Source organism: Leuciscus leuciscus (assembly GCF_965113295.1).
Source record: "Leuciscus leuciscus genome assembly, chromosome: 8".
Taxonomy (NCBI): domain Eukaryota; kingdom Metazoa; phylum Chordata; class Actinopteri; order Cypriniformes; family Leuciscidae; genus Leuciscus; species Leuciscus leuciscus.
This window is the reverse complement of record NC_138732.1, coordinates 27,298,025-27,320,830: the sequence shown is the minus strand read 5'-3', so window position 1 is coordinate 27,320,830 and position 22,806 is coordinate 27,298,025. Positions and strand designations below refer to the sequence as shown.

The following is a 22,806-nucleotide window of genomic DNA, read 5'->3' as shown; positions in this document are numbered from 1 at the left end:
TATTTTTGGCTCTGTGAAAAGCGTGTAAGAGCCTCAGACATCACTAGGCATGATTGAAAAGACATGAAGCTCCCTGCTGCGTTCTGTAACAGGATTAGGTGCCGTGCCGTTCCCCTCTCTGTACCTGAAATCTCTTCAGAGATGTACACAGTCCCTGTCCTCACCTTCCCCGAACCTCAGCCCAACAGAGACCAAAGCTGCTCTTTAATTTAGAAAATCTAGTTTGGTTGGGAGGAATGTTTGATCAGCTGCAACCTAAATATTTTAGTCCTGACTATCAGACCAGTAAAACTGTATATCAGGCAAGCATATTGCTGTGATACTGATTAAATATCAAAGTCATTTTATTAAGGAAAACATGGTTTATGTCAAACATTCAAACAGGAAATGATTGTAATATGTCTCTATATCATTGCAGTCGGTGGATTTGACCCAGAGTTCCTTGAGCATGGAGGCATCAGACAGTGACGATGATCAGGTGACACATGCAGCACACATGGATCACTTAACCCTTTATATACCAAATATAGGAAATGCCTGGATGGTCTGTGAATGACTTTTAGCTTGTATTAAAGGGATAGTTCACCCAAAAATTTAAATTCTGTACTTTACTCATCCAAACCTGCATGACATTCATTCATCTTCGCAACTCAAATGAGATATTTCTGTCCCAAATTCAACCTCACTAACCTCATTGGCCCTCGCGTGTCAAACTAGCACGTTTGATGTGCTCTATGTATGTGTGCTCATCAATTATGAGAGCATGAGACAGTGACATAAACCACACAAAATCAGTTTAGAGCAATCAGACTGAAACGGATTTCCAGAAATGCAATTTGAATAGGATTTCAAACCACATTTGAATGTAGATCAAAACGGATTTGTAAAAACTGCATTTCATGTGCTTTTTTTTTTTTTTGCCGTTCACATTTGCTAAATGTGATCGGGTTCCAATCGGATTTGCACAAAAATCGGAATTGGATTGAAATTCAAATCAAGTCTCAAGACCAGAAATGGATGGGTTAGATAAGAGGGACATCCAGCAGTAAACACACACTTTAAACACACAGTACTTTTTCAAATCAGTAGCTTGACTCTTTTTTAAATGATGTTTTATTAACGATGTTTGGGAGGAACAAGTTCAAATGATCTATCCAATCAGCATGAGAGGAGGGCTATATATACGCAGCCGACTCACCTATGATCCTCGACAGTTTTCAGTATCCCACCGCCACCCCGACTCCTCACTCTTGGCTGAATCTTATCCCAGCTAGGAATATGGGGTGGGGGAGAACTCTGGGTTCTGGCCAAAATACCGAGCTCGGAGCCCTCTCCTCAGACAGCACGCAAAATACGCATACTGTTTTGTCTCATTATTTGTAAGTGTGAACTCGAGAATAGCCTGGTGCTGAATTTTCTAAGAAATTGTGTCGAATTATTTGTTTGCGGAAGTCACTTAATATTCATGCATTTAAATGGGACTTAGTTTTCCAATGAATGTTTTGAATCACTGGGATTCAGACGCTTGACATGTTTGGAATGTACCTATAAAGTCCAGCACTGGAGAGAGCCGTACTTACCCTGAGAATGTGCTTATCTGCTGTTGTTTTGGCTTGTTAGGATAGTGTAGAACTTGCTTAACTAAGTGTTGTGTTATCAGTGGTATTTACAGATACTGACATGTATTCAGAACAAGTACTTTCACAGTCAAAGGTAGTTGACAGGACGCGGCTTGTATTTAGTAATAAGTTGCATTTGAATTTCAAATAACTAGACACGCATCTCACCAGCAACTATCCAAGACTGATCCAAAGCAATCTCAAACCACTGGAAAACATGCACTTTTGGATTTGTCTTGTTGCCAGGGCTTAAAATAGCTGTCATGTGTTTGTGTCATGCAATGCTCTGAGCTGGACCAGAGGCTGTTTTGGGAAATGTAATCCTTGTTGGATATTCTTTCTAAATGGGAATTCATTTTTGCCAGCTATAAGATCTGCTGATGCATGTTACTGTAAATATGCAGTATATATGTGTATATATTATACAGTATACTGTATATATACAGTTCAGAAGTTTGGGGTCGGTAAGCTTTTTTAAATGTTCTTGAAAAAAGTATTTTATGCTCACCAAGGCTGCATGCAAATCTGAATTTTCAGCATCATTACTCCAGTCTTCATTGTCACATGATCCTTCAGAAATCATTATCATATGCTGTTTTGCTGTTATCAATGTTGAAAACAGATGTGCTGCTTGATATTTTTGTGGATAATAAGAATCTTTTATTAATAGAAAGTTCAAAAGTACAGCATTTATTTAAAATAGAGATGTTTTATAACTTTATAACTCTCGCTTTGAATCAATTTAATGCATTGTTGCTGAATAAAAGCATTATTTTTCTTTTTTTTTTTAAGTGCGGCGCACAAATACTATTGAATGAATAGCTTAGGAGCAATGCAGGATGGGATGCCTGAGATGTCACTATAAAAAATGATAGTGCTTTTCTCTGTTCTAGATAATAAACTCTATTTTCAAATTGTCTAGTAAAATAAAATTGATGAAAAAAGTGTTCCTTACATTACAGCAATTTTTCTGATTTTCTATATTAAACGTTTTGCATTTATTGTCACCCAGCTCTCTAGATATTAAATGAGCATTGGCCATTAAACACCCTAATTAGTCGATCTCTACTAAAAGTTCAGCGCATTAGCATTATTGAGTCCTGCCTGTCCATTTCGGGGTCACGAGTGAAGAAGGCGTGTGGTCTGAAAAGCATTCCAGTGGTTCACCCTCGCAGCCTGGCTGTCTGCTGGAAATGGGATATTCCAGCAATCTGGGTCAAAACGGCTGCCAAGCTGGACCTGAGCACTGCACAAACACACTGCTGTCTCACATTCACACCAGTCCCTAACACAGTGCGCTGTAAAAACCACGTAAATGCATGTTTTTCCACCTGCAATAGTGTTCACAAATGTTGATGCCCTTATTTTGAAAAGAATATTGATGTTATATTTTACTATAGCAGGCACTAATGGTTTTATGTTACCACAGAGTTGCTTTGAACATCAGTATGAAAATATGCATGAAACCTTCCTTCAATATGATAATTATAGTTATTATAGTTAACTAAAGCTAAAACCATAAAAAAATGTTGGTACTTGAAATAAAAATATCAGCTAGTTCCCAGGGAAACATTTCCTATTTTCATTCAGTTTGCAGGACAACAATGTGCTAAAAACGGAAAAGGTTTTCCCTTTGTTTTTCGTGCAGAGATGACAACATTGTCAAAAAGATCCTCGAAAATGATTAAGAACGCTGTATTATGCGGCCAGGCCAGTAGTTGCCACTTTGTAAAGACCACGTAATACGCATGCACGTGATGTCACTGTTTTCACAAATTCGCGTTTTTGTAGTTCACACGGAAACGATAACGTATCGTAAATCTAAACGAGTATTTAAAAACTTGCACTTGTTTTCAAAAGTTTGCATTTTAGGCCCCCAAAACGCCGTTGTATATGTGGTTTGAAACATATCTAATGATACTAAAATAACACTGGTCTTCAAAGGTAAGGAATCGCAACAGTGCCAACATAACCTACAGTTGTTTCTGCTGGAGAAGCTTTTGTTTGCGTTTCATTCAGAGAGGAAATAGCTGAGGACAATCATCATAATTGGTCATGATGAGTCGGTTGTGGTGAGGTGGCGGTGGTATCTGTTTTTATTATGGTTCATGCTGTATTTGTGGGTGACCTTGCGCAAGAATGGCCTCTGCTATCACGATGCCACTCTGGTTTGCTGGCGGTTAAGAGTGGGAAGGAAATACTTTGAATACGACCATCTATTTAAAATCGCAGGCCACATATGGAGGTTTTGGTGGGAAGTGGTTTGAAAGAACTTGTAGTTGTAAACAAATCAATTGTGGAATGTAACCGTAATTTAGATTTATTAATGTCTGTCTTCTTTGTCTGTCTTATAAAGATGTCTTACGAAGCTTCTTCGAGACCCGCCACCCCTCAGGGGTCCGTCCCCGTGGACTTCAGTCTTCCCGCCAGCTCCGTGTCCTGCTTAGACAGCTCAGCTGCCCGTCACCGCATCGCCGTCAAAGCCAACGCTCGTGCCAAGAGAAAACCTGCCAGCGTAAGATTCTTCACATTAAACATTCATGCTCTTCCATTATTTATGGTGGCCCATCATGTCAGGCCAACGAGCTGTTAGTGATGTTTTATTCTGGTATAAGATGTCTTTTTGAACATTAAAAGAATAGTTCATCCAAAATGCTTAATTCTGTCATCAGTTTGTGTTAGTGGTTGAACTGTGTGCGCTTCTTTATGTTTAGAGGGAGATGCTGGACAAGAGAAGAGACCTGAGAGAAAGAGTGCTGCTCAGAGACACGGAGGACAAACTACGGATGGTTACGAGTTTGGGAAAGGAAGAACGTGAAGGTATGTCGGTCAAATTAAGATTTTTCTCAATGAAGTCTCACCAAGGCTGTATTTATTTAATCAAAACTCTTTTCAATTTTAATATATTCTAAAAATGTATTTATTCCTGTGATGGTAAAGCTGAATTTACAGCATCATTACTCCAGTCTTCAGTGTCACATGATCCTTCAGAAATCATTCTAATATGTGACCCTGGATCACAAAACCAGTCTTAAGTCGCACGGGTATATTTGTGGCAATAGCCAACAAAACATTGTATTGGTCAAAATTATAGATTTTTCTTTTATGCCAAAAATCATTAGAATATTAAATAAAGATCATGTTCCATGAAGATATTTTGTACATTTCCCACCTTAAATATATAAAAAATATATTTTTGTGAGTGGATGCAGCACAATCGCCAATAGAAATGGACAACTTTAAAGGCGATTTTCTCAATATTTTTCTGCACCCTCAGTTTCCAGATTTTCAAATAGTTGTATCTCGGCCAAATATTGTCCTATCCTGACAAACCATACATAGATGGAAATATTATGTATTTAGCTTTCAGATTATGTATAAATCTAAATAAATAAAAAAATTACCCATAAGACTGGTTTTGTGGTCCAGGGTCACATATGAGGATTTGATGATCAAGACACATATTATTATCAATGTTGAAAACAAGTGCTGCTTAATATTTATGTGGAAACTGTGATTCACTACCATCCAAAAGGAGTAAAAAGGAGAAATTAATACATTGATAGAAAAAATGTTTTGAAGTTGTTCTTATAAACTTTATATTCATCAAAAAATCCGGAAAAAAAATCTTTCCACAAAAAATGTTAAACAGCAAAAACTATTTTCCACATTGATAATAAGAATCATTATTAATAATTGAGCATCAATAATAATTAAGCAGAAAATCCACATATTAGAATGATTTCTCTCTTATGCTCAAGGCTGTATTTATTTAATACAAAATACAGTATTACAATTTAATATAACTGTTTTCAAATTTAACATATGTGACCGTGGACCACAAAACCAGTCACCTGGGAAAAAAAAATTCAATTGAGATTTATACATCATGTGAAAGCTGAATAAATAAACTTCCAATTGATGTACGGTTTGTTATGATAGGACAATATTTGGCCGAGATTCAACTATTTGAAAATCTGGAATCTTGAGGGTGCAAAAAAATATAAACATTGAGAAAATGGCCTTTAAAGTTGTCCATTTATGTACGCGATTGTGCAGCATTCACTCACAAAAATAAATGTTTTATATATTTACGGTATATTTACAAAATATCTTCATGGACCATGATCTTTACTTGATATCCTAATGATTTTTGCTATAAAAGAATCATCAATCATTTTGACACATACAATGTATTGTTGGCTATTGCCACAAATATACCAGTGCGACATGTGACTGGTTTTGTGATCCAGGGTCACATATTCTAAAATGTAATTTATTCATGCGATCAAAGCTGAATTTTCAGCATCATTACTCCAGTCTTCAGTGTCACATGATCCTATAGAAATCATTCTAGATGAACATTTAAAAATCTTGCTGACCTCAAACTTTAGAACAGTAGTGTATAGTAATACTAATTCAATATTTTTTTTGTTGTTCAAATTGGTCTAGATTTGGTGAATGATTCAGACCATGAGTCTGCTTCTGGACTCGAGGATGAGGATGAGGAAGAGGAAGTGACTGACTCCAGCCAGTGTCACAAAACCTCTCCAACATCCTCCATCTCAGCAGAGAGCGTCTCTGAAGGAGAGGAACATGTCCCTGCCGAGGATCACGTCCCTAAGTCTGAGCTCCCAGAGTCCTCTTGGGAGAGTCCAGTAACACTCGAGCTGCAGGCTGATGACTTCCTGTTGGACACAGGATGTGAGGTCGTTCCTGAGGAGCAGGGGTCATTGCTGGAGGAAGTGTTGAGCTCCCTAAAGAGTCCTCTTGTGTCAGGACTAGCACTGGAGCATGAGAACGTGGTTCTTCAGAGTGAGGTACAACACATTCAGTAACATTTTCAAGAAGATTGCATTTGTATTCATGTTGGATTTATATGGTTTTGAAAAAAACTTCTTTAATGTTTACATGCATCACTGTAAAATTGTAATAAAATTAAATCCTAAAGTATACATGAGTACATATTTTAATCATCATTTTTTAAATAAACTAAGGAAAATAGTTTTTTTTTACAAATATAAATATTATACATTTGAATTCAATATAATTAATAATATAGCATAATATATTGTACAAAATAATATATTATTTTAATATAGTAATAATAAAATATTATGCCAAACTGCTCAATAAGAAATTCACATTTTTATTTAGGCAGTTGCAGTGTTATTATCATTAACTAAAATGAAAACTATTAAAAACATTTCTGTTAATTGAAATAAATCTAAAATAAAATATTATTTTTATTTGAAAAACTAAATGAAAAGAAGTTTAAGTTCAAGCACTAAAATTATTAACTGGAAATAAATAAAAATAAAAATATTTTTTTCACTTTAATTAGCAATATTACACAAAAAAACAATAAAATGACAAAAGCACATAATGAAATTACACAAAAAAAAACTAAAATCAACATAAAAAAAAAATAAAAAAATAAAAGTATGAAATCTAAACAACTAAGCACTGGGCAGTTGTTTCATCCTGACTTTTTTTTTTACTTTATTCCCCCCAAAAATATGAAAATTATATGTTCAAGTGAGTTATGTATGAACAAAATGTTTACGTATTTTTGATGCATAATGTCATTGAGCCACATATTAAATTTAACTCGTGAATTGTAACTCTTGTGCTTGTTTTTTGTAGGTGAGAGACATACACAGTGAGTGTGTGGTTGCTCAGCTTGAAGAAGAAGACAGCGATGATCTTCTCGATCCCTCAAACCCTATAGTGACCACTGAGGAACCGGCTCCTCTGCCTGACTCGCTCCCAGAATCACCTGTGGATTCAGAAGACATCTCAGAGGAGACCACAGAAGAAGAGGAGCTGCTAGAAGAAGAGGAGTCTGCTGATGAAAGCCACCAAGTGCCTGAAGCTGATGCTGACAAACAAGTGGACACGGCCAAAGAGGACCAAGAGTTCTTCGAGTCGCCAAAAGCTTTCGCAGTAAATGTGAAAGAAAGAGACGAAGATGAGGGACATGAAGATGTTGTTGAAGAAGAAGCTGAATTGGAGAGAGAAACCAAAGACGGTGGAGACGATGTTGAGAAAGATGATGAGGTAGAACCTGAGAAAACCGAGAGCTCTACGAACGATGAACCTCAAGAAGCTGGAGGTCAGAGGCAAGATGAGACTTCAGTTGACGACGGAGAATCAGTGGAAGTCAACGTTGAGAACGTTTCTGAATCTGATCAGACAGTCAGAGATGATATCTGGAGCTCAACAGAGACCGCAGAAGCCTCTGAGGTCCTGCTTTCTACGGTGTCTCCTGCGCTCGAGAGTCCAACTCTCCACTCTCCATTCTCCAATGCTTCAATGTCTCCTCTAGAGCAGGAGGAGGAAGCTGAGTCCAGTGAGCCGGATGTGTCTACAGAGCCTCTGGAAGAGTCTTCAGAAAAACGTGAGGATGTTTCCGAGCATCAGGATCAGCCAGTTCATGAGTCGCCCACAGGAGAACCATGGAGCAGCGCTGAGGGTCGACCTCGCTTCACCATCGCCCCTGCCTGGCAAAGGTCACTGTCTTCTGGAGGAACCCAAGAGCAGACTCTAGAGACTAATGCTTCATCTCCTCAGACATATGAACTCTTTACTCCCGTAAAAGAGGAACGACCCGTGGCAGATGGAGGTCAAAGTTCCCCATCGCTTCCCATGCAGAGAGAGACGAGCCCGGAGAACCCGTTTGGCGTGCGCTTGAGGAAGACTCCCGTCCTGCACCGTTATGGTTTAGATGGAGAAACATCTTCAGGGGCGCAGGAGACGTCTGATCAGGACCAGAACGCCAGGAAGCCCGTCTTGCCAAAGAAGCCTGATCTGATCGTTGACGCTGTGATGTCGGCCAGGAAAATCCCAGGTACCTCCATTCTTAAAACGCTGATTGTGTGCAAAACAAAATACAAAAAATAAATGTAAATCTTCAAAACAAGATAAATTTACTTAGTTGCGAAATTAAATTAAATACTTTTTCTCATAATTTATAAGCGATTGTACATTTTGTTAAATCCAGTCATTAAAAAATGTATTAAAATCTTATTGTTACTTTTCTGTAAATTAAATTATTTTAAAAATACATTTATTTTTATTTAATTTTACAACTAAAGTAAATTGATCATTTAGATATTATAGATATTTTTATTGGAAAAGGTGACTACTTATAATGATTACATTTAATCATTACAGCAGCATTACAGATTTTCAATCATATTTATTATTTAATAATGATATATATACATTGCAATGAATATTTTACATTGCAATATACATCATCATTAAATAATAAATATGACTGAAAATCTGTAATGCTGCTTTATAGTTAATTCAGTTTAGAAAATGTTTTTCTTTGTGTTCCTTTGGTATTTATTTGCAGGCACAAATTTAAATAATCAACAACAACTTAACATTTGCAATACATTTAACTTGCATAACTTAACATAAATAAGATTGTAAAGAATATTGGGGATGACTTTTAGGCAGGATTTGACTAGATCTTGAAAAATTGTTTATTATATTATTGTTTAGCATTATTTTTCTCTTCCATTTTATGTCATAAAATAAAATGGTGGTTGATATTTTCTTTGGTCGTGTTCAGATGCGTCTGCCGGTAGCTGTGAGTCTCCGAGCTGGATCTCTGTGGCCAGACAGAAGCAGAAGAACTTCATGGAGATCTCGGCTGAGAAACTTCCCTCACAGGTGTGTTTCATAGAATCAGCAGAAATGTGTCATGGACAGTCTTTCCCGGTTCTCAAGGAAGTGCTTGAAAACTGTCTTAGCGTTACAAAACAACAGGACAATCAGATTCACACACAGATCCTACTTAGTCATCTTTGCATGTTGCAGCTTGGGAAAATACAGTGTCCTGTGACGTTTTAATGAAGTGAATCAAGCTCTGTTCCTGATATCTGATATTTTCAGATACAAATGTAATCTATAGGGTTTGTTTTGAACATCCCTTTCAAAGTTTCATGTACATTTTTCCTTCATGGCTCTTTTGTTCATCTCTGAAATACTGTTTATTTTCAGGGGGATGACAAGAGACCGGATTCACCGACCAGCTTATCAAATCCAGTCACCAAAGAGCAACTAGCACAGCCATGTTCACCTTTACAAGGTAATAATCTGTCCATTAGTATCAGCAAAGCTTTTCTGGATTGAGGTTTGTTCTGTTGGGTCTGAAATGTGCAGCGACCTGCAAAAGTTACAGAATATGGTTTTAATCTCTTAATAGTATGAGGTTGTGTTGTAAGCTTCGGGTGAAGAGGGAAATTATATCGATACATGTCTGCCCCCTCGTGGATATTTATTGTAACTGTCTAAATTTAATCTAAATTAACTTAAAATTAAGCTTGACAAAATTAACAATAGTCCAGAATTGTTTTTGTTGAACCTTTAGACAAAATATTTCTTATAGAAACAGCTCATATGTATAAGTATGATGCAATTCTGATAGCTTGTAATGTAACTCAATGAGATCTTTATAACTATATAGCAGACCACTTGCATAAAATGCATATAAATATCATTTCTCACTATATCTCTCAATAATATGTCTTAGTAATATTTAAATGCTTAGTTTTATGATCTGTAGTTGTAATTCTGGGAGGCAAAGAATTTAACGTAATGTAACAGTTCAATTCTGCTGTCAAGACAATAGTAAAAAGTCATTGAAATCAGTTCAGTGTTGATTCACTTCAGTTCTATAAATGTGTAAAGTTCGGGAATTATGAAATGAGTTCAGTTCATCTATAAAGCAGCTCTGGAGAGATGTAATAAATGCTGTATAAAGGAAGATGAGTAATATGAGCTGTTTTACAGTGTGCTGCTCCCTGGAGCTCTCCAACACGTCCATACTAGAGAAGGAAAGCAAGAGATGCGCTGACCCGTCCGCTGCGCCTCTGGCCCAGGACGAGCCCCCCTGGCTGGCTCTCGCCAAGAAGAAGGCCAAAGCCTGGAGTGAAATGCCACAGATTGTCCAGTGAAAGCTCAGCTGGCGTATGGACTTCAGAAGCATTCACAGGATGACACTTCACTGACTTTCTCATCTATATGTGCACACACACGTGAGCAGTAATAGGAAACATATACAGCCTCATTTTGCTTAATCAGTCCGGTGTCATTTATTTTTTGACGTCATAAAGAATATAGATGCACTGTAGACTGGGGCTTATGGGTAATACATTGTATTTGTATTATGATTTGGTTTGCAACAAAACAGTAATTTTTTTAAACGGACTGTTTAGTCACAGGACTGAGTTGGTCGTTCAGATGGAGAGTGCTTCAAACTGAGGAATGAGTTTTGCCCGTTTGAAAAAGCTGTGTTTTTATTTAGGACCGTGTGAATGAACACCTTCACCGCTCTTTACTAAGTAACTCTGCTATGTCATGCTGTAGCCTTTAACGTTAGTAACACAGTTATCATGAATGGAGCTGAAGGTGTCTTTGTATTTATTTATCTCACTCTTGTATGTTTTATGTATTTTTGTATTTACGTGCACAGTTTTGTGACTTGTACATAAAATGTGAACTACAACAACAAAAAATCCAGAAAAATAATAAAATGGAGTCATGTTTATTTGATCCGTCCAAAGATACAGATATCAGATTTCCTTTCTCTCGGCAGTACTTTTTTTTTCTCTATCTTTTTTTATTCTATCTATCTATCTATCTATCTATTCTTATTCTGCTATATCTACAGTGGGTACGGAAAGTATTCAGACCCCCTTAAATTTTTCACTCTTTGTTATATTGCAGCCATTTTTTCCTCATTATTGTACACACACCACCCCATATTGACAGAAAAACACAGAATTGTTGACATTTTTGCACATTTATTAAAAAAGAAAAACTGAAATATCACATGGTCCTAAGTATTCAGACCCTTTGCTCAGTATTTAGTAGAAGCACCCTTTTGATCTAATACAGCCATGAGTCTTTTTGGGAAAGATGCAACAAGTTTTTCACACCTGGATTTGGGTATCCTCTGCCTTTCCTCCTTGCAGATCCTCTCCAGTTCTTTCAGGTTGGATGGTAAATGTTGGTGGACAGCCATTTTCAGGTCTCTCCAGAGATGCTCAATTGGGTTTAAGTCAGGGCTCTGGCTGGAACCATTCAAGAACAGTCACGGAGTTGTTGTGAAGCCACTCCTTTGTTATTTTAGCTGTGTGCTTAGGGTCATTGTCTTGTTGGAAGGTGAACCTTCGGCCCAGTCTGAGGTCCAGAGCACTCTGGAGAAGGTTTTCGTCCAGGATATCCCTGTATTTGGCCGCATTCATCTTTCCCTCGATTGCAACCAGTCGTCCTGTCCCTGCAGCTGAAAAACACCCCCACAGCATGATGCTGCCACCACCATGCTTCACTGTTGAGACTGTATTGGACAGGTGATGAGCAGTGCCTGGTTTTCTCCACACATACCGCTTAGAATTAAGGCCAAAAAGTTATATCTTGGTCTCATCAGACCAGAGAATCTTATTTATCACCATCTTGGAGTCCTTCAGGTGTGCTTTCATGTGTCTTGCACTGAGGAGAGGCTTCCGTCGAGCCACTCTGCCATAAAGCCCCGACTGGTGGATGGCTGCAGTGATGGTTGACTTACTACAACTTTCTCCCATCTCCCGACTGCATCTCTGGAGCTCAGCCACAGTGATCTTTGGGTTCTTCTTTACCTCTCTCACCAAGGCTCTTCTCCCCCGATAGCTCAGTTTGGCTGGACGACCAGCTCTAGGAAGGGTTCTGGTTGTCCCAAACGTCTTCCATTTAAGGATTATGGAGGCCACTGTGCTATTAGGAACCTTAAGTGCAGCAGAATTTGTTTTGTAACCTTGGCCAGATCTGTGCCTTGCCACAATTCTGTCTCTGAGCTCTTCAGGCAGTTCCTTTGACCTCATGATTCTCATTTGCTCTGACATGCACTGTGAGCTGTAAGGTCTTATATAGACAGGTGTGTGGCTTTCCTAATCAAGTCCAATCAGTATAATCAAACACAGCTGGACTCAAATGAAGGTGTAGAACCATCTCAAGGATGATCAGAAGAACTGGACAGCACCTGAGTAAAATATATGAGTGTCACAGCAAAGGGTCTGAATACTTAGGACCATGTGATATTTCAGTTTTTCTTTTTTAATAAATGTGCAAAAATGTCAACAATTCTGTGTTTTTCTGTCAATATGGGGTGCTGTGTGTACAATAATGAGGAAAAAAATTAACTTAAATGATTTTAGCAAATGGCTGCAATATAACAAAGAGTGAAAAATTTAAGGGGGTCTGAATACTTTCCGTACCCACTGTATATGTCTGTCTATGACTCTATCCATCTATCATCGGTCTATGTCTCTGTCTGTCTGTCTGTCTATCTTTCTGTATCCATCATCTATCTGTCTCTGTCTATCCATCTATTGTCTATCTATATATCTATCTATCTGTCTGTCTCTATCTGTCTATCTATGTCTCGACATACATGACTCTACATCTGTCTGTCTGTCTAATTATTTATCATAAATGTATTATTAAAAACATCATAACAGTCTAAAAGTAGCTGCCCTTTGAATATGAGAGTGGCGCCATCTACTGGATAAATTATATATCAGTATTAGGATCTCGCAATGACAAAACTCAAAAAAACAGAAAAAGTGCAGTAGATACTGACTATATATTTGGAGACCATTATTGCCTCTCTATATTACTCATTTGTATCTTGTTAGCAAACTCAATATCTATTTTCTTTTTAAGGAAAATGGTAACACTACAATAAGGTCTCATTTGTTAACAGTTCATGCATCAAATAACAATGATCAATATATTTTTACAGCATTTATTAACCTTTGTTAATGTTTATTTAATAGAATGTTAGTTCAGGGTGCATTACCTAATGGTAATTTATAAGAAAATGCTGAAAATAACATTAGCTAAGATTAATAAATGCTGTAGAAGTATTGTACATTTTTAGTTCATGTTAACTAATATAGTTAACTAATGAAACTTTATTGTAACGTTTTTAACAATAAACTTGTATACTATGACTTGTGCTCTCACCACACGTGTTTCCCCAACAGTTATGACTATCATTTTACTTTGAACGATAATATATTGTGTTTTAATATATTGTTAATTTAGTAGAACTAATTATAATTTATTAAAAATAAAATAAAAAATAAGACAAGAAAAACACGGCGTCTCAAAGTGACATGTGACACGTGATGCATCGCAGATAAATAGTGCAGGCGGAATAGGAGAACTAAAAACACTTTTCAAGCAAAGACATTTCGAGTTCATTATGTTTAAAATGCTCAAGCAAAAATAATATAATCATTTTAGTACTGAAAACATATCAGTATTTATGGTTTCCAAACGGTAGCGTATCATGTTGATGTTGATAGTTAATGTGATTCTTTCCACCTGTGTGAACTTGAGAAGAACTGATGAAAATCATCAGACACTTCAAATAATGGCAACATGGCTCAGAAAGGTTAGTTCCAAGATCATGTCTAGCAGCATTTGTCCATTTATACACTGTAAACAATTATATGACCAATAAGTTATGAAAACATACGTTTTCTCATTGCTCATCAAAATAAGCAATTTTCAATTTGAATATGTTATACAAGATTCAACTCGTTTTTTAAGTCAGTATAATCTAATTTAAATTGAAATGGCTTAAACATCCAAGTTGATTGTATGTAAAAATTTAAAGCAGCAACTTATTTATATTTGTAATATATTTGATGAATTGAATAGATATTGTGTATATTTAATGAAATTAATACATTTTAAGCATGGTGTATGCATTCAAATATCTTTTGAGGCTGCTGTATAAAAGCTTTTGCATATAGTGGGAATAAGTCGATCATAGCCAACCCACAGCCCTAGGCAAATTAGCCAGATTTATTCAGGCATGATGGTTATATGCAAATATATAGGCTATCTAATACAGTTTATCCATATTGTGACAAATAAAGCCAGAGTACGTTCAAATGTAGGCTATAGTCCAGTCAGACATTGCCATACTTGCATATCTATGTGTTTCCCTAATCAGTGTCTTCATTGTGTTGATTTTGTATTGTCACTGTTGTTGTACAGTTGAACTGAACATTAATTTGTTCATGCAATTAGTCATAAAGCAACAGGCAACATTCAAGGATAGCTTTAATTATACCACATGAAATTCACAGAGCTGTCTGATGGAGTTTTGTCTTCTTGCTTTACAGAGAAAATAAAGCAATTCCTTTTCTGGTCCAGTGAATTTATGCAATATATTCAAAGCAGGATAAACCAGACATAAATACTCATAAGGCTGCTTCAAGTTACACGAAACACTCAGAATGTCATCCATGAGTCCTCATCCTTCTGTTATCATGAGTCCGTATCCGTATACTAGTTTTGAGCTGCTCTTCACTCTCTTTTCTTCTTTTCCATGCCTTTGACTCGGCCCTCCAGACTGCTGATTCGGGTCTCCAGACTGCCTCCTCCTCCGCTGCTCGCAGCGACTCCAAACACAGCGCAGACGAGCACTAGTAGGGTGAGTCTCATCGTGGTGACCTCAGGGGAGGCGACGGGGTCACTGACGATCCGCACAAACAGCCACAGCACTACAACCGCTTTAATCAGCCAAAACACTCTCCGCACAAGCGCCACAGTGACCCGCAGTAGGAAGGACAGCAGCCAGTAACCAATCAGAGCCAGCACGGCACACTTGGTCACAGCAGACACTCCCTCGGCGGTGAAATGAGGGATAGATATTGTCTCTTTGAATAACACACACACACAACAGAGGAAGAAAAAAAGAACAGATGTCAATTAGATACATCTATTGAGCATTGAGAGTGATTTCTCAGCACCATGTTGTCAGAATTGTCTTTATTATTGTGTATGTTGCTATTTTTCCTCAGTATCCCATTTGATACAGCAGGGATTCCCAAACTTTTATACATTTACATTCTCCTCTCCTCAAATAAGACGTGTCTATATTTATAGCACAAACTAGTGTGGGATGAGTTAGGGGCTGCTTTTTCTTTTAAAAATGTGAAGTCGCACAATAGTATGCAACTACAGAGCCACGGCGCTGATGAATAGAAAACAATGCAGAGCCTCGACACGCTTTTAGAGACTTAATCTTAACAAGGCACGAGTGTATGAGACACTGAAAAGCAGCAAGATGTTTAAAAGCAACTTGTACTGATGTATCTTAAAATATATCCGTGCCATTGTTTAGTCTCAAAATGCACACCAGTAATGTTTTTGTTTTTTCATAGGGCATGTTTATTAAGGCTATTTAAATGTCCTAATTGAACTAAGGCCTAATCTTAATCTTTTAATTTAAGCCTTGTCTGTGAAACCGGGCCATGTTGACCCAGGAACATGTCTTACTTGGCGAAATCACAGAGAGGACGTTCCGTGTGAACAGCCCCTTACATGCCAAAGTTTAACTATAACAATTACTATATTAGCAAGTGTCGTCGTCACCAACGCACAATATAACTGCAGTGTGAGCGGATAATAAACACAATGTTTTGTCCTCTGCCATTTTAAATGCTTGAATTCTGGATTCTGATCATTCATCAACTGACCTGAAAGTGATTCCAACAATATTGTATCTCTGTGTCGTTATCATTATAGTTGTGGTGTGGAATTTACTATTCTCATGGAATTAAACCAATTTTAGTAACAGTCCTTGGCAGGGCTTGACATTAACTTTTTTGCAAGTTTTTGTGGTTTTCCAAAGTTTCACTAGCCACTTTTTTGACATTGATGCCATGGGGAAAAACTGCCATATACATATTTTTAGTATTATCACATAATTTGCCAGCAGGGATATTAGGCTGCTGTCACTTTAAGACCTGACGCACTGATCCATTATACTGTTACACATGCGTTTTCTTTCTCAACTGTTTACATTCACTTAAAACTGTGTTTACATGAATACTCGCCAAGACCAGCATTTTGACATTATTTTGTGTGTATTTGACTGGATTACCAGGGTACTTAAACAGAGTTCTCGCGAGAGCACAAGTTGAATTTGCTCAGCTGTTACTCTGGTGTCGAGTAATGATGCTCATTAAATATGCCCCTCTATCTAAGCTGCACCAATCACATCGGGTTATCTGATATAGGCGGGCCAGAGGCGAGATGACGACAGCGCTGTGACGTCGAAGTCATTAGTAAACATTGCAAGATGGCTATGGTTGAACACCAGTTGTTTGAAACGGCTTTGGCCGTTACAATGAAAGATTTAGACTTTTTCTCTAAAAGGGGAACAGAAGACGGCGCTCGAATCGTTCCTTTGCAAGAAGGGCGTTTTTGCTGTTTTTTGCCGACCGGATACGGTAAGAGCTACCAGTTAGCTCCGCTGGTAGCTAAGCGATGACTTGTTGTGATTGGTCGTAGTGTTATCCAATTGTGTGCAGTGAGATTTTCAAATGCATGCCTGGTGCCACCCTTCGAGCTTTCCGATTTTCAATAGTCGATGCCAGACCATTAATCTTTCAGATTTAGGTCTGGATTTCAAGGCTACTGTTTTTGGCAGCGAAAAAGAACTGGAGGAATTAGTAAAATAATGCGCAATATGCGCAATCCCACTCCGAATATTAAACCCTGTAACACCAACAATATTCACCCGGAGCAACTGAAACGAGTGAGGGTTTGTGTGTAACTCACTGTTGGAGAGCTGAGAGCGAGAAAGAGCAGCTGGTATCGTATAGGCTATCTATTCTGCAGAAAGTTAGTATTGGAAGCGTTTCAGATATTTCAGAATCGATATAACGAAATATCTCTATTTTTGACAACACTACATTGCACTTAGGGTACGTTTACACAACGATATGCTTAAAACTTATCTGTCATTCCACAGATACAAAGTGACAGTCATTTATATCCGCATTACGATAGCCTATCATACGTTCTCTGTTAGTTTTCAACATATTAACAGCTCAAGCTTGCCAGATGATAGACTTATATTATAATGATAATTACACACTGAATTACATTTATCTTTGATGTTATGCATATTGAAGTTACATAGACCCTGCGAGATGACCTTTACTCACCGTTCACTCCTGTAGCTCTGAGTATCTCGGACACATACACAGCAATGACGTTCAGCCCACTGGCAGCTCCTTCAGCAACAAACTTCAGCAACATTTCCACAAACTGAATAAAACATTAAGGAAAAGAATAGCGGTTAGATTCCAGCACGTGTCTAGGTAGTGAGCATTGAGGACAGTCTATATCTGAACTCAACTCACAGTCACTGCCCATGGTTGATCATTAACTAACACTCTGACACAATGCACGTGTGATTCAATTAAAGGAATGTTTTGGGTTCAATACAAATTCTACAGACAGCAAACAAAATTTGCATGTTTTTATTAATGCACTGAACAATGTATGTCTATGGGGCAAAACATTGCAATCGTTCCTTCATCTAGAGGGTAGAGGTACCGTTTTCTGGTTTTCTGGTCACAGGCCTGCTTTTATAGGGTCACAGACAGCAAGGAAAACACTGCAAATATGAATATTTATACAGTATGCAGGCTGTGACATTTTTTACATTTTCTGAAAAATTATAAAATATTATGCCAAACTAATAAGGGTTCTTTTCAAGAATTTTATTCTTTAAAGTTCAAGATAACTAAATACAATTTACTTAAAAATTTATCAAAATGTGCATGTCGTAAAAGAGATGTGGGTCCCACTTTATATTAAGTGTCTGTATACTAACATTTAAAATAGTAAATTGATACTTTGCACTTACTGTGAACAAACATTTTTACATTGTACTTGTGTTTAAAAAAGTTGCATGTAATTACAGCTGTAATTAATTACTGTAATTACATCTATAATTACACTGTTGACCCTTCCCTTTTAACCCACCCTTAGTCCTACCCATAACACTAAACCTGTCCCTATCATTGTAAAGATGCATAATATAAATTGCGAACGAGTTGTGTTTGAATGTACGAACTGCACTTTTGATGTATTTTTGAAATGAATGAACAGATCCGGACAAACAAATATGAGTGTCATGTCATAATACAGTATTTGGCTCAGTGTTAATTATATGTGTTAGGCTGGTAAATCATAGTTCCACTGTTGCTTTTTGCATTTACAAAGTAGTAAAGCTTTTATTTAGTCAATATCAAATGAATAATTTCGATTATTGCTGGGCATATGCATTTCATGGTAATATTAGTCAGGTTTAATGTTTGATTATTAGGGCATTTTTGAATAAACAAATGTTTTGAAGCTTGTTTCCGCCATGGAAGAAAACAATTTAAAAGATAATTGCAACTTTTTATCTCGAAATTCTGACTTCTTTTTTTGCAAGTTATAAAGTCAGAATTGCGAGATATAAACTCAGAGTACCTTTTTTATTATTTATTCAGTGGTGGAAACAAGCATCCATACAAATGTGATATTGTGTTGATTGTCACATGATGTTCAATGTAACATCTGGGTTGAGAACATGCGATTTAAGGCTGGAATACACTACACTAAAGACTGACTTTGATTTTTAGTTTCTAAATCTAGCATCAACTCCTTCAGACTGTAAATGGGGAGGAAATCTGGGAAAAGTCGAGTAGTGTATTCCAGCCTTTAGACAACTTTACAGCTCAAAAGGAGGAATCAAAGTGATTCGATATGTGAGCTGCACATTTTGAGTTTAAAGCTTCCAGAACGTTATTTTCCACTGTAAGTGTATAAACCATGATTTTTGCTTGTTTTTACGAGCTTCACTTGTACTGAACCCAAAACATTCTTTTAAGTGGTGATAAGATAACCCATCAGCTGACTGGGATCAAACAAAGAAAGCAAACTAGAGGTTTGGAATCTAGCTTGAAAGGCTAAGGAGGAGGGCTAATCTTTAATAGTATTTGTACGATAACACACCACAATACTAAGAGAGCTGTGTGTGTGTGTGTGTGTGTGTGTGTGTGTGTGTGTGTGTGTGTGTGTGTGTGTGTGTGTGTGTGTGTGTGTGTGTGTGTGTGTGTGTGTGTGTGTGTGTGTGTGTGTGTGTGTGTGTGTGTGTGTGTGTGTGTGTGTGTGTGTGTGTGTGTGTGTGTGTGTGTGTAAAGCGGCAGAGTGACAGCTGGGCACCCCGCGGCCCGCTTAACTCAGTCACACACATGCGCAGCTATCACACATACATTACTTGTGATCAGATACACTCCTCTCTGGCATAAGGTCACCTCATTTGGTGAAGGACGAACACAAGCAAACGTTTACACACACAGAGAGAGAGTGTGTGTTTGACTTCATGAAGAGAGTTAATGGGAAAATAATCACTGAGCAAAGTAGCATTGTTTGGCATTCTGGGCGTGAGCCGCCAAGCACTTGCACACCTGTTCTGGCTTTTTTTTTTCTTTCTCAGTAGCAGTTGTCGCTTTCACACACACAGTAACACAAGGATGAGCAGTGCACGTGAAAAAATCAGTCCGTGGGACACGAGCTCCGACACTTTTACTTGTTCTTACCATAGCAACAGAATAGATGTTCTCTGGGCCAAACACTGAGTCAAGGTACAACACAGCATTCTGGGTCAAAGAGAGGTGGGTGAGGGGGACACAAGCAGAGGAAATTAGGCCAATGGAGGAGAGGAGGGGGTTAAAGAAGGATTAACAAGTAGAGGGAGGACATGAGAGAGAGATAAAAGTAGGAAGAGAACCGTGAATACCACAAACCAAAAGTATAAGCATTCATTAGTGAAGGTTCAGTTACAAGGTAACCAGAATTCAGTAACCCAGCTTACAAAAATACGTTCTAAGAATGTTTTGTTAATGTTCATTATATGTTATGAAAACGTTATTTCTGAACGTTCTGTGAGTTTAGAAAAACATTCAAAAAAAATGTATTATTGGTTATGTGGACACTAAGGAAACATTCAATTTTATCATTTTGCCAACATTATGGAAAACTTTTTTTAACCTTCCACGAACTATATAAATAATGTTTTTGTGCTAACATTCTGAGAACATTATTAAAGATCAGATAACTTTGGGAATATTTTATTAACGTTACTGGAAGAACGTTTGTTCATGATTTTGAGAGAACTTTGCCAGAACGTTAGCAAAAGTTCTGAGAACATTTCCTGTTAGATGGGAAGACAACTGTTTAATAACCATACATTTGTTTAAAAAATGTTTTAAACCATCACAAAAGAGATTTATTCAGTATCGCAATTGTTTCCCCGGCTAGATGTCTTGAATGGAGTCTCATGCTTCTCAGGTGTTTCTCCTTAGGCAAAAAACCTGTGTAATATGTTTCTCCTCTAAAGTTTTAAAGTGTGCTCAGACAGCAGATTTCAGTATCAACTAAAATATTTCACATTTTTTCAGTATCCAGCAAACGTCACATTTGTATCTATTTTCAGGAGAAACGTTTGAAACAATGTTCAATGAAACAGTTTAATATTTTGAACGGTTAAATGAGATATATTTTACCGTAGAATAAATAGCCTAGTTACATCTCACAAATAACACAAAAAATTAAAAATAAAAAGACGATTTACCTCAACACAAATCTCAATCACATGGGTGCCAACAATGGACTCCACGTATCTTCTCAACCCGTCCAGAGGTTCCAGAATAACAGACCCAAAATCATAAGAGCCTGATTTGAACTCTTCTGCAAACCCATAACATAAGACTGAACGAACCAGAACCAAAAACCCAAAGTACAGCAGCTTTTCCGAACTTCTCGAGGCAACGTTGTGAACAGACATCCTTATGCCGGACTAGCACGCGACTTCTGATAGTAGAAAAAAGAAAAGAAAAAAAAAAGAAAAAAATCTATGTTGCTCGATAGTTTTGTCCAGTGTTTTTTTTTTTTTCACTTGGAAAAAGTCTAGGAAAAAAAAAAATATCTACTGGTTGTTCCTTTTGACAAAACTATATTTCATGGCTGAACAGATTCAGTCGCTTCAAGAAGTCCGCGGGCACGCGCACTTGTCAAGGGCACTTAAAAATAGCGTCTAGACTGTATATGGTATCGAACAACAAAGCCTCAAGACAAAGATAAAATAAGTTACAACTGAATTTTGAAACTGTCTAATACAAAACGAGGGTTTTTTTAACGCGCAAAATCCTATTTTCTTACGAGAACGAAGAGTTTTATTGAGCGAATATCTGAAATGAATCCAGTATTTGAGGATCTCTTCAAAATGTTAAAGTGTTTGAAGAGTTCGTCGTTCACGGTGGGGTAAAGTTTGAACACTATTGTTGGACTACAGACATGTTAATACGGTTATGCCTCCGCCTCCTGCATTCCTGTGCCATGCAGAGAAACGCAGTGTTGGCACTTCAAGCGAGCGACGCGACGCGACGCGACAGTAACGCTCGCGAAGTGTTTATTATGAGATTTACAGTGGCGCCCGAGGTGCGTGAAGATCTGCACGCTGGGACATGTGCTTTTTCAATTAATACAGGATTATGGAGTACCAATTATGAAAATAGAAAAATGTGAATAAATGGTTACACTTTATTTTAAGGTGTCATTGTTACAGTGTAATTATATATTTAAGTACTGAGTAATATTAAGCAACTACATGTACTTACTATAGGGTTAGGGTAGGATTAGGATTTGGTTGAGGGTTAGTTGCATGCAATTATGCATAATTTACTGATATTACTATGGTAAGTACATGTAACAACGACACTGTAAAATAAAGTGTTACCCATTAATTATACCAGGTTACAAACTGACAATGAGTTGCTAATGTCCTACATTCCTGCTGTGCAGGTTCATTTCCCATCATATATTATATAAATATATTGCATAGCATATAATTACACTAAAAATCATTAGGCCTTTGTATGTAGCCTATTGTTTCTTAACTTAAAAAAATAGATATATGGGGGGAAAAAACTTAGCAACACTTTTTTTTGGTGTCCTTGTTACATGTATTTGCTAGTTATAACAGTAAATTATGCATAATTACAAGCAACTAACCCTGAACCAAACACTAATCCTACTCAGTTGTATAATTACACGGCAAGGGCAACTTAAAATAGTGTAACCATACACTTTCTAATAAACGTATTAATATACTAAACCATTCTCAATTTAAAAATAGCGAGGAAAGAAACTTTCCAAGGAGTTGATTCATAAACTATTACCAATGCACAAAGTAAACATACTATAAGTTTTTTTTTAGTATCAGCAAAATTACATATTAGTGACAACTTTGGTTACACTTTATTTTAAG

General features: G+C 37.2%; 2 protein-coding genes across 6 annotated transcripts in view; one reads left to right on the top strand and one right to left on the bottom strand.

Moving 5' to 3' along the window:
- LOC309504967 (uncharacterized protein) overlaps nt 1–11,207 on the top strand; it is a 42,471-nt gene extending 31,264 nt beyond the window's left edge. For all 4 annotated transcript variants that reach the window (XM_082178289.1, XM_082178287.1, XM_082178288.1 and 1 more), the window contains 8 exons: nt 419–478; nt 3,976–4,134; nt 4,334–4,439; nt 6,072–6,439; nt 7,266–8,469; nt 9,205–9,305; nt 9,636–9,723; nt 10,428–11,207. In XM_082178289.1, coding sequence (XP_082034415.1) covers nt 419–478; nt 3,976–4,134; nt 4,334–4,439; nt 6,072–6,439; nt 7,266–8,469; nt 9,205–9,305; nt 9,636–9,723; nt 10,428–10,591 — 2,250 coding nt within the window. In that variant the 3' untranslated portion in view covers nt 10,592–11,207. The remainder of the gene's footprint in view (nt 1–418; nt 479–3,975; nt 4,135–4,333; nt 4,440–6,071; nt 6,440–7,265; nt 8,470–9,204; nt 9,306–9,635; nt 9,724–10,427) is intronic.
- Nucleotides 11,208–14,733: 3,526 nt separating this feature from the next.
- On the bottom strand, nt 14,734–22,766 carry LOC309505066 (voltage-gated monoatomic cation channel TMEM109). 2 transcript variants are annotated; one of them, XM_082178449.1, is made up of 4 exons: nt 21,112–22,766; nt 20,078–20,137; nt 17,648–17,750; nt 14,734–15,349 (listed from the first exon to the last, which is right to left on the bottom strand). In XM_082178449.1, exons 1-4 carry the CDS (start codon nt 21,322–21,324, stop codon nt 14,997–14,999), a joined length of 729 nt encoding a protein of 242 aa, XP_082034575.1. In that variant the 5' UTR covers nt 21,325–22,766; the 3' UTR covers nt 14,734–14,996. The 2 variants fall into 2 exon arrangements, with proteins under 2 accessions (XP_082034575.1, XP_082034576.1); XM_082178450.1 differs by lacking the exon at nt 20,078–20,137 and having other exon boundaries at nt 21,112–21,995.
- Between the last annotated feature and the right edge of the window lie 40 nt (nt 22,767–22,806).